We start from the raw sequence: 12238 nt of genomic DNA on the forward strand, positions 1-12238 counted from the left end.
TTTGCTAGAGTGGGGGCTCAAAAATGTTTTCTCTGTGACTCTTGATAATGCTGAAAACAATACTGCTGCCATGAGTTTTTTTATGAAAAAAATGTTGAGTTGGGGTAGTAGTCCTGCTAGATGCAAATATGCACACATGAGATGCATAGCTCATATTCTTAATCTGGTTGTGTCTGATGGTTTGAAAGAGTCTGGGTCTTCTTTTGAAAAAGTTAGAGGGGCTGTTAGATACATAAAAAACTCACCTCTTAGGTTAAGTAAGTTTAAGGAATGTAAGGAGTCAACTGAAATTGTTTGTAAGCGTTCTTTGTGTCTAGATGTCCCAACTAGATGGAATTCAACATATCTTATGTTAGATACTGCTCTTATGTATCAAAAAGTTTTTGAAGAGTATGAGGAAAGAGAGTCTAGCTTTAAGAAAGATTTGGGTGATGAGGTTCCTGCTATTGCTGATTGGGAGAATGTGAGGGAGTTATGTAGTATGTTACAATGTTTTTATAAAATGACTCTGAGAATTTCTGGTTCTCTTTATGTGACTTCTAACAACCATTTGAATGAGATTTCTGATTTATGTACAATTTTACAAGATTGGATCAAGTCTAGTGACGAGTCTTTGAGGTCTATGGGCACTAAAATGAAACAGAAATTTGATAAATATTGGGGTGATCCAACTGTAATGAACAAGTTGATATTTTTTGCTAATATTCTGGATCCTAGGGATAGAGTTGTGTACATGGAGTATACCTTGATTCAAATGTATGGTGTGCATCAAGGTAAATTCCTGTACAGATTTGTGATGGATGATTTGCATGAATTATTCAATGATTATGAATTGCAATATACGAAAGAGAAGGCTGCTGGTAGCCAGAATATTGTGTCATCTGAATCAATTGGCCAACTCTCTCAAGCCAATTCTGTGCTGAAAGAAAGGTATCTACAGCAAATGATGGAGACTGGTGGTGTGGGTGGAAGCAAGAAAACTGAATTGGATACGTACCTAAGTGAGGCAGTAGTTGCAAATGATGAGAATTTTGACATTCTCAGATGGTGGAAGTTAAATTCAGAGAGATTGCCTATCCTCTCTAGGATGGCTCGTGATGTGCTTGCAGTACCAGTCTCCACAGTTGCTTCTGAGTCAGCATTTAGTACTGGTGGAAGAGTTCTAGATGACTTTAGAAGTAGTCTGACTCCTACAATTGTGGAAGCCCTTATCTGCACCCAGGATTGGCTAAAAGACCCAACAAAACCTGTTTCTGTTGAGGAGTCTTTGGAGGAGTTGGAACAGTTTGAACAAGGTAATTCCTCTGCTTTCTCAATTTTGTTTCATTTAGGTTTTACTTTTGAAAATTTATTGATTACTAACTCTTTAATATTCTTTCATTTTCAGGTTTTCAAGAACCAATCAATGCTAATACTGGCCTAATAGTTTGTCTTCATGTCCTTGCTTTTTATACTTGACACTTGTATGCTGCTTTGGCCTGCTGGAACTTGGAAGCCAATATTCTACTATAATTATCCTATCTAACTTAGTTGCCTTGATGCCTCTTGTTAAATGATAAGTTAGCACTGACATTATAGAGATTATAGAGATATAGTTTATAAGTTTATATTGTTAGAGTTGTTGGCATGTTGCTGTTGGGTTGGATTTCTCTGTCTTTATGCTTATCTGGCCATGATGATGCTTCCACTTTCTAAGTTTTGATACTATAGACTATAAACTGATGAGGCACCTAAAAGTTGCCACCATTTTACGGTCTTTAGTATTTATACTTGACAAATTGTAATCTGAGCCTTATAGCAATTGACATTTTGATGAGATCTGTTTGTGTATTCTCTTCTATGTCTTGTGCTAATTTATCATTATATTTTGGCTATGATGAAAGCTTCCACTTGTTAAAGTCTGCTATTAGCTTGACCATTAACTGTGCGACATAATTGTTGCCTTTTAAGAGGGTTGAGCTTATATGACTGATAATATTTGAAGACTGAGCCTCTTGTAAATTTTCACACTTCATAGTTTGTAAATATATTTACATTGTGCCAAACTCATTGCTTTCTGTTTTGTTTAATCTGTTTTGCAGGTTTAATCACTTGGAGGCTGCAAGAAGTTTTTTGGATGCATAATTTGTAAAGGCAGTTTTGCTCACCCTTACTAGTTACTAACATATACTTTGTTAGATTACATCAGTTGCATTTTTTGTGGCAACTTTAGGACTTATTTTTTGGTATGCCTTAACAAATATGTTAGATTACATTACTTGTAATTTTTGTACAGCCAACATATAAACACTTTGGCCTGCATTTTTATTGTAAGATGTAATTTTTTGGGGCAACAATGTTGCAATAGATGAATGTAAAAAAGTTTATATATATATAGTTATATAATTGTCATTTTAATTTGTAAAAAATTAATATTTATTTTTTCGGTGCACCGCCCGAACCATAACGGTTTAAACCGACGGTTCGGTGGACCGAACCGAAAAAACCATACACCAAAATAGATGGTTTGGTTTTCATTTTAATAGGGTCGGTTTGGTTCGGTTATGGTAAATTATACTCCACACCGAACCGAACCGAACCGTGCACACCCCTAACCTTATACAATGTATTGAATTGGTGGCAGCCAGCAACTTGATAATTCAAGGTTTTTGTGCCGTGTGCCTAAAGATAAAGATTAAGCCACTATAACCTAAACAAAGTGGTAATTACGTAAGTAAACAGAGATTAGTTCTTATATTGTATACAGGAAGGAAATTAAAATTTGAACACTATATAAAAAAAAAAATTCAATTAGTTTGCATTGTGCGCCATTTCGGCTTATAACCACTAAAAATAGAAAAACTTATACCAACTATTCTCGTTATAAAAAATTATAAAGAATACATTACTGACTTTAATTTGTATATCACTTTTTAAATTTAACTATTGACCTTTTAATTTTATAATTACGTCAAAAATTATACACCAAATCAAAAGATTTATTATGATTATATCAATTTCTGAATTTAGAATTACTTTTACTTACGTGACGTGTCATTCTAATATACGGAAATATTTTCAAAGACCGAGACGATTGAACAATTATGTGTTAAAGTTTTTTGCCAACTGAACAATAAGTGACATCATGTAAGTAATATTAAGTCCAAATTCAAAAATGAACATAATTATAAAAATCCATTCAATTTGAAACACAATTATAAAAATTAAAAAGTTTAACTGTAATTAATAAAAATTGTAAAAATTTAGATTTGAAAAATAATTTGGCTTTTTATCTTTGGCTAATCACATGTAAAACTACCGACTTTTCAATTTTTTTTCAATAACACCCTCACCTTGTAAAAATTTCAATAGCACTCTATTTCGTATTTTTACATTTCAATAGCACCCTAAATTTAAAAAAATAGATGATTTTATTATTATAAAGATTATATTTTATAAAATAACTAAATGAAAGGATCATTTTATACCTTTTTCTAATTGAACAAATACAAATAAATCCCTTAACTTAAAATACATCAAAATAAACCCTATTCTCCAACAATTTAAATAAAAAATTAAAAAAATATTAAAATTTTCTCCCCTACATTTTTTCCAGCATCTTCCTCACCCCACCATCCAAAACCCGCCGCTTCTCCTCCATCGTCCTCTATGGGAGGACGAGATCTGTTGAGTTCTTGAGGAAGAACAGCAGTTCTTCCTCAAGAATCCTCAAATAATTTTTATTATTATTAATCTTTAAATGTAGAGAAGAGAGTGTTTTTGTAGTATCTATAACATTAAATATTATTTAGAATATGTGGTAAATATAAAGGAATTTATTTTGAATTTTATCCAAATGAAAAGAGTTCAATTTAATACTTTAGGGTGCTATTGAAACGTAAAAATACGAAATAGGGTGCTATTGAGGTTTTTACAAGATGAGGGTGTTATTGAAAAAAAAATTGAAAGGTCGGTTGTTTTACAGGTGATTAGCCTTTACCTTTTTACTAAATTGTTTTTTACCAGTTTTCTTTTCCTATGTTTTTACCTGCCACCACCATGACTTCTCCAATCTTCCTCTCCTCCTTCAAGAATTAGAATTTACAAGTATAAATTCAATTCGATTCTTTAAAATTATATAAAAAAGCACCAGTGCAATTTAGTTTTAACGAAAAAAAAAATAGTTCATGTTCAGGACAAATCAAATCAAAAAAATGACCAAACGGACTAATCCAATTTAATTCGTTTAAAATACTATAAATTCTTGCAAAATAAGTTTGTTCAATTTTGAATAAAAAAATCAAATTTCGGTTAGATTTAATTTGAAATGAATACACACCCTAGACATCGACTGATCAATTAGCTAGGCTGACATTTATCGAGGGTCAATGCGTAGACTCTTCTCCAGGGAAAATAGATATTTATCCAACAGCATCAAGAATCCTCTCAGTAAAGCAAATCGGGCATATTAGCAAACATTATCCTAAAATATTTATTTGCAAACAGAATGAATTTCTGAAGAACCATAATTTGTGCATTATGCATAGCTATGAAAAGATAAAACCTTCTTACAAAATCTTCAGAAATGATTCACGGATCATACCGATAGGGGAACAACACGATAAGATAAAGATATTTGAAAAAAGCATAAGCATATGACATAAAACTTTTAGCTTTGAACTCAAATTATGTACATGGACCTAGTAATTTCTGCTTGCTTACAAGTAAAAAATAGACGAGTTTTAGTCCAAACGGATCCACGAGCTTCAACCACGGACAGAAAATATAAGAATCAACTATTACCTGCTTGTGGGCAGGGCTTGAACGTGTTTGTATCGAGTTCAACCAGGTTTGACTCTTTTGTATGTAATTGTAATCACCGCCCAGACTGGTTCGTACTTAATATTTACTATTCAACCCTCATTCGTGTATTGAAATTATGCAGGCTGAGGCTGGACTTTTTCAAGAAGCAAAAATATACATTAGTACAGTTAGTACTAAATCAAAGATTAACTTTTAGCCTATAGTTTCAAGAGATCAAACCTTTTTTTCTCACTCAACATTGTGGCATCCCCAGTCACCCTCTGAGCATGAAACTCGGCAACTCTGTAAAACGAACAGAGAACAGAAAAAATTACATTTATATTTCCATCCATACACATATCTAATTTATAAACGCAGTATCAGCTGCCTTCATAGATGTCATCTCAAAATGAACACTAGAAATAGACGGGATATAGATCAGCTATCACGTTTTTCTCGATAAGAAGGCTTCAGCCTAACAATAATAATAATTCAGATTCATATATTTCATCACTGAAGTAATACTACTTAATCAGACTGCTTCCACTCAGAGTTGTGATTCTTTAACAGAAAAAAGGTGCTCAAAGTCGAAGGACAAAACACAAACAATATATTAATACCACGCAGGGAGATCAGTTAAAACCCCCAGAAAAAAGAGCTTGATCTCTTTTCAGTTTGGAAAATAAAAAAATTAGAGAAACTAAATGGATACAGTTCAAAATTTATCTAAGCATTTAATTCTGCTTATCAAATTACAAATTTCAGTAATAATTCAATGCCAGCAAAGATATAAGAAAATAATCACAAGTTTCGACTAACATAGCTATTTTCCAAAAAATGAGTTTTGCAATCTGAATTTCAGTCAGTTACAGCTTAAGGGTTAGGCATTTGTTTACTAATAACAAAATATTTAAAGATATACTATAGGTCCCCTTCTAAACTGATGTGCGGTGCCTATGTAATTGATACAGTTAGCAGCTGTCGAAGGGAAACATATTTGTGTAATCGGATGCTATTTTTTACGTTATATTTCGTCTTTTCTTTTTCAATTTCATTTTGAGAGAGAATCCTACTAATATTAGCAAATTGATGCAGCGTCTAAATTATAGTAAACATGCAATCCCTGCAGATGATACATACTTAATGGAGCATTGCTTAGAACTTTTCTTTAGAGTTCATTTTTTGGAAAGCGATGATCCCCTACCAGAAATAAAATGATGCAAAAATGAAAAAAAAGTAATATTACAAGTGCAGACAAAAAGTCCTCTGCAGAAAAATACTTAAGTTAACCACTAAAATGTTTTAAACAGGTCAACAAGAGGGCTTCAAGTGCACATATAATAAACTACCAATCCTAACAAATAATTAGGAACTCGTACAGCAAGCGCAATCTTGATGAAATTAAGTAGCATCACAATAAAAATAGCAATACAAGCACTTTCAAATGAGCAAATACTAAGTAGTCGTAAATGAGCCAATACTAAGTAGTCGTAAACTACCAAATTTTACTTGCTTCTAATTAAATCAAAACAATGAGTTATAGAGGACAGAAGTAACCTCACCTTCAATATGGACAACAAACAAAGTACTAACTTCACATGATACCAGAACGTTGCTTTTGGCTTCTTAATAGGAATCTCTAATCAACACAAAACAAGGGAAAGATTTGCTAGTAAAGGATATGTGATAATATTAAAAAAAAAATATAACGCAACAAGAAGATATCCCACCTGACTCACAGAGAAAGGGATCCAACGAGTCATAAAGGCCATAATAGTGAAACAATTAAGAATTATCATCTGCCACAAATCTCCTTTGCATCCATTGATCATGAAATTGAACTGCCCATTATCCTTGATCACATATTTAATCAACAATGACATGCTGGAGCAGGTAAGACAAACTAAAAATCATCATCTGGTACAAATCCTCTTTGCAGCATTTCATCATGAAAACGAAATGCTTCCTTCAAGTTGTCCTGGGAGACATGTCCATTTATCAAAGCTGTGTAAGTGGATCTATCAGGATCTACCCCTCTCTCAATCATTTTCCGTAATACCAACACAGCCTCCTGCATTCTACCTTGCATACAGAACCCAACCAAAATTATGTTATAAGTAATTTTATCAGGCTGCATCCCATCCTTTTCCATTTTGTTAATCAGAAAAAAAGCTTTGTCCATTTTTTCTTCTTTTACATATCCATTAATGAGAGTGTTATATGTGATGCTATCAGGAAGAACTCCTTTTCCAGTCATATTTCCCAAAAATTCCTCAGCCTTTGATGGATCACCTGATCGGCAGTAGCCCTTTATAACAGTATTACAAGTGACAAGTGCAGGCTTGATGCCTTTCTCTATCATCTCATCCCAAATTCTGAAGGCCTTGGATACAAAGCCCTGATTACAATATCCATTTATCAATATGGCATAAGAAATGTGATTAGGAAAAATCTTTCTAGAGATCATTTCATCCCATAACTCATTAGCTTTCTCCATTTCACCTACCTTGCAAAACCCGTCAACTAAAGTGTTGTATGTTACAATATCTGGTTTAATATTTCTTTGAGTCATTGTTCTGGATAAGCTTAGTGCTTTATTCATATTCCCGACCTTGCAGTGGCCATGAATGAGCGTGGTGAAAGTGTAAAAATCAGGAAATAATCCCCTCTCTATCATCTCTTCAAACAGCGCATCTGCATCATTTAGCATCTTTTCTTTACACAACCCATTAAATATTGTATTGTACGTAACTACATCCAAAACACAGCCCTGCTCTACCATTTCATTCCGTATCTTCAAAGCTTCTGGAATCATGCCTTTTCTACAATAACCATCTATCAGAACAGTATAAATTACATTATCCGGAACCAATCCAAATTTCCTCACATCTCTAAAGTAGACTAAAGCCTGATCGAGATGTCCTTTTCTTGAAAACACTCCAATAAGTGAACTGAAGCTAACTAGATCAGGAGAAACACCTTGATGCAACATATCACTGAAAATTTCTTCTGCTTCTTGAGATCTGCCATTTCTACAACTTTCAACAAGCAATGTATTGTAAGTGGTAGTATCAGGATTCAACCCAGTGCTCAACATATCATCCAAAATCCCTTTTGCTCTAGCATGTTCTCCGCTCTGACATAAACCATTTATAACGGCATTATATGTAAAAAGACCTGGTTTCAACCCCTTACCAGACATGAAGTTCATTACATTGAAAGCTTCATCTAAAAGCCCATCGCGACAATATGCATTTATAAGAGTATTAAATGTTACAGCGTCTGCAAATATTCCTCTTTGCTCCATGTCATTTAAGAATTTCTTGACATCATTAACTTTGTGGTCTTTACACAGGGCATTGACCATAATATTTAATGTATAAACATTCAGTTCAATCCCACTTTTAATTGTTTCTCTATACACATCCCATGCCAAGTCAACCCAACCCATTTTCACAAGACCCCCAAGAAGACTATTACAAGCATTTATGGAAACCTTAAACCCTTTACTTCTCAAAAGTCTAAATGCATTTGTGCCTTCGTTTAACTTCCTAGCTTGCACATAAGTTCGAATTAGCAAATCACACACCACATCATTTGATCCCCAAGTACTACTCGTTGATATTAAGGACTCGACAATCTCAACCCTAGAAACTCCGCTTCTCCTTATCATCCTAAGAATTAAAGCTTGCGCATCTGATAATCTTCTACTACGTACCAAGACATGTATCATTGCACTTAACGAAATCAACGAATGTTTAACATTCCTACTAGTCAGCACAACATAATCAATAAATCTTTGACCCAGTTGCAAATTAATGCCACATCGCTGCAAAACCTCAGCTATGTCCAATGCGTTGAGGCGAAAATTACCATTCCGCAAGGAATTAACATTGCCTTGCCTTAGATTCAACATAATTTTCTCAACTAAGAAAACATCCGGTACAACAGCTGATGATATTGGTTCTAGATTTCGAGTTTGAGAATTCTCCATGTAATGTACATATCTATGGGTAAAATTAGAGGTAATACTCTTCAGACTAATGATAAAGTAAAGCTGTTTGTTGGTTTGCAGGATCCTGTGGTACATTTTCTGAAACAATATGCAACGGGTATCCATTTTGCCAATATTCGCTGCAGCGGACTTCTGTTTTGTTATTAATCCTCCCTATTCAGATTTCTACGAGTGACCATAAAAGACGAGCTTTTCCCTTTCCTTTCAACTCATCTCTGCTAGACACATAAACTATGTTTTAGCATCTGTAATTACATTCAGTATATATATGTATAACAAGTAAACTAAGCCGATTAAACTAATCAAGCTACACATTCAACCAATCATCTAAAGATATGCTAATAATTTATATAATATGCTCTAACAAAAACACTATACTGCAGTCTGCACAACCTATGAATCTAACAGTGAAAGCTTAACACTAATAATGAAGTATGAATTACTAAATGTCTACTACAAAAAAACTCTAGTAAAACAATTATAAAACAAAAATTGGAGAAACCCAAATCAATTTTAAACAAAAAATCTATAATCTTTAACTGGAAAAGTTGAAGATGCAAACCTTCATAAAGTTGTGCTGTGCTAATGTTCTGATAGTCTAAGCCAAAATCAAAAGTGGAAGATGAAAATGTCAATTTGAAAGCTCGCAGCATAAATAAGGGACTATAATGTTAGAAAAGCAAGGCACTTTTTGTTCAATTTCACTTCATACCAAACTGGCAAATTACCAAATTACTGCCTAACTTTTTCTTTTATACTAGCTCTTTTTTACTGTTACTATTATCTCTAATTCATAGCTTTTGAATTTATGCTTCATATTTTTTTTTTCATTTTATCTTTGTATTTGATGAAGTTGTTTTCTAATTTTTTTCAGTTAAACCTATATAGTAAATTGTTCAACTTTGATAAGAAAATTAGGCAATAATAAGAATTGTAATAAAAAATATTATCTTAAAGTTTTTTCATTAAAATTATTACTTTCATTTTTTTGTTAATGTTTTTAATTTCTTTATAATAATTTTTTTTTTATCAAAGATGGAAATCGATTTTTTCGAGTCTCACTTGTTAGTTGTTAGTTATCAAGGCGTGGTTCGAATCCACAACCTTTTATGCATTTAGAGGTGCTTTAGCCTTTCAACCTAGGCCCACATTGGCTCTTTATAATAAATAATTTTACCGGTTTAATCAGCTTAAATTTTAATCAGATTGTTAAATTTTTAAAATACGGTAAGTTATTACCCAAAATTTGAACTACCTAAATTTTCTAAATTATCTCAAATTCATAAACATGCGTATGTAACTTTTTTTAAATTTAACTAAACTCTAGATCCAACAAAATTTATAAAATAATACCAAAAATTTGACTTAAATGTAAATTGACATATATCCAAACGTCACATTCGGTAATTGGACAAAAATTGAAATAATACACAAAACCACAGCAAAGCCTTTTAGAATAAAATTCCAACTTCCATTGAAACAGTTAACAGAATTTACAAATAGAGATACTAGAAAGTTATTGAAAACAAAAGCAGAACCATTCAACTCTGTATCATCTTCTTATTGTTCATTACATGATAGTCCTTAAAAAGATCAGAAAAACAATTTTGAAGCACTACATCCCAAATGGACTGCAGAAAGGGTTATAACCCCCACCACTATAGTAATATGGATTATAACCAACCCAATGTGGACTATAGCCATAAGAGGCATTAGGCATCGTATAGCTCTCAGCCGCGACGTCTTCAGTATTTCTCGTCTTCCGTTTCTTCTTCGCCTTCTCACCGGAAACCGCCTTTTGCTGCACTTCCACAGCTGAACCTGCCTTCTGCTGCAATTCTTCAGCTTGAAGACTACTTCCACGTGATGTCGCCTCTTCCAATCTCATCGACCCGACTGTGGCTACAGATATATCATTCGTAGACTGTGAAGCATCACAGAGCTTCCTTTTATTTCCCACGTCCCGCATAGAGACGGGCAATGGTTTCTTTCCACATTCAGGTAATTCAGCGGCAGATTGTACTACTGAAGACACCTTACTATTGCCACTGCTACTACTACTGGAAATACCGCTTGCTAGAATGCGATTAATAGTTTCTCTAAGTGTAAGGTTAGGAATAAGGGAGTCTGTAAGAATTTGTGTTGCTCCACACACACAATTCAACTTAGAGTTCATCAAATGATCCCTTATACACTTATCACAAAAGCTATTAAAACAGCATTTACTAGTCAATACAGCATCTTTCATTACCTGCTTACATAATGAACATAGAAATTCCGCTGGAACATCACTCGCACACCACGATCTCTTCTTCGTAGTAGGTAGTCCCCCGACTTCCATGTCAAAAGCAGCCTCACTCTGTTGCAAAACAGGAGCTGCAACATTCTTCATCATTCTCTTGAAATCATACGAAGGATCGCCGTTCGTAGGGCAATGTTGAATAAAATGTCCCGAAACATTACACCTCCGACAAACATAGCCCTCGTGCGGAGTTTTCATCTCCAAACCGGAACCAATTCTTGCATAGCTTCCACCACCCTCAACACCTCTCCAGTCCATAGCAGGAGTATTAATCAGAGACTTAATCCTGCTATCTTCATCATCTGCACCATCAAATTCCGCAACTCTATTCGTTCCATTACCTAACACATCATTACAAAGAAACCCCGAGTTCTGACTAGATTTCGCCAAGGAAACACTAGTTACAGTACTGCTAGACGACAACCCAGAACCGGAATTTTCAACATTAGTCGACGCAAGATTCTTCCTAGACGACAAGGGAATCTGACGTTCAAGCAACATAATAGTACTAGTATCAATTACTTGCCGACGCCGATTTCCGGGAATGCGGCGAAGCAAAACATAAGTATGATTAGGAATTAAGCAAGAATCATTATCATATGGTTCATTAGTTTGAGCATTGGTAACAATAAAATCTAAATCAGTACCCAAACACAAGCCATTTTTAGTAGCATATTTATCATTCTTTTTAGATTTATATTGAGATTCATAAACCTTTTTTTTGAATTCAGAGACAGTAACAAAATTCCCAATAATTGAGATTTCATTGAAATCTTTCGCACTCGCAAATTTATATCGAATTCCCATTACAATTACAATTAATCAAATTACAGAAATCTAATCTCGAATTTGTTTACAAGAAATAAAACGTAGCACAAATTGATAATCAAACCGCCGCCAAACGAATCTCCGTAACCAGAAACGCCGTCGTATTTGGACGAACCGCCGATCTACCTTGATAGGATTTACACAGCGCCTGAGCTTGAACGGAGAGGGAATTCAATTCCGATCGAGCAAATTAAAGATGAAAATTAAATTTGATTTGAGATTTGAAAATAAGAACCCTAGAAATATACTTATCAAAAACAAAAGAACCCTAGACATATTTATAAAGAGAAGTTTGGGTTTAATACGCGTTT

General features: G+C 33.8%; 2 protein-coding genes across 6 annotated transcripts; both read right to left on the bottom strand.

Annotated features, from left to right (window-relative positions):
* Positions 1-4264: 4264 nt before the first annotated feature.
* On the bottom strand, positions 4265-9462 carry LOC126653562 (pentatricopeptide repeat-containing protein At5g01110). 5 transcript variants are annotated; one of them, XM_056106263.1, is made up of 6 exons: positions 9360-9462; positions 6513-9012; positions 6345-6421; positions 5023-5085; positions 4783-4931; positions 4265-4422 (listed from the first exon to the last, which is right to left on the bottom strand). In XM_056106263.1, the coding sequence occupies exon 2, from the start codon at positions 8900-8902 to the stop codon at positions 6686-6688; it is 2217 nt and encodes a 738-aa protein (XP_055962238.1). In that variant the 5' UTR covers positions 8903-9012; positions 9360-9462; the 3' UTR covers positions 4265-4422; positions 4783-4931; positions 5023-5085; positions 6345-6421; positions 6513-6685. The 5 variants fall into 5 exon arrangements, with proteins under 5 accessions (XP_055962238.1, XP_055962237.1, XP_050203435.1 ...); XM_056106262.1 differs by lacking the exon at positions 4265-4422 and having other exon boundaries at positions 4636-4931; positions 6522-9012; XM_050347478.2 differs by lacking the exon at positions 4265-4422 and having other exon boundaries at positions 4636-4931.
* Positions 9463-10246: 784 nt separating this feature from the next.
* On the bottom strand, positions 10247-12238 carry LOC126685875 (E3 ubiquitin ligase PARAQUAT TOLERANCE 3-like). Its single transcript, XM_050379852.2, has one exon. It carries the CDS (start codon positions 11904-11906, stop codon positions 10413-10415), a length of 1494 nt encoding a protein of 497 aa, XP_050235809.1. The 5' UTR covers positions 11907-12238; the 3' UTR covers positions 10247-10412.

Source organism: Mercurialis annua, linkage group LG6, assembly GCF_937616625.2.
Source record: "Mercurialis annua linkage group LG6, ddMerAnnu1.2, whole genome shotgun sequence".
NCBI lineage: Eukaryota > Viridiplantae > Streptophyta > Magnoliopsida > Malpighiales > Euphorbiaceae > Mercurialis > Mercurialis annua.

Coding starts and splice junctions, on each gene's coding strand:
- LOC126653562 (XM_056106263.1), bottom strand. CDS start 8,902: ATGGATACCCGTTGCATATTGTTTCAGAAAATGTACCACAGGATCCTG.
- LOC126685875 (XM_050379852.2), bottom strand. CDS start 11,906: ATGGGAATTCGATATAAATTTGCGAGTGCGAAAGATTTCAATGAAATC.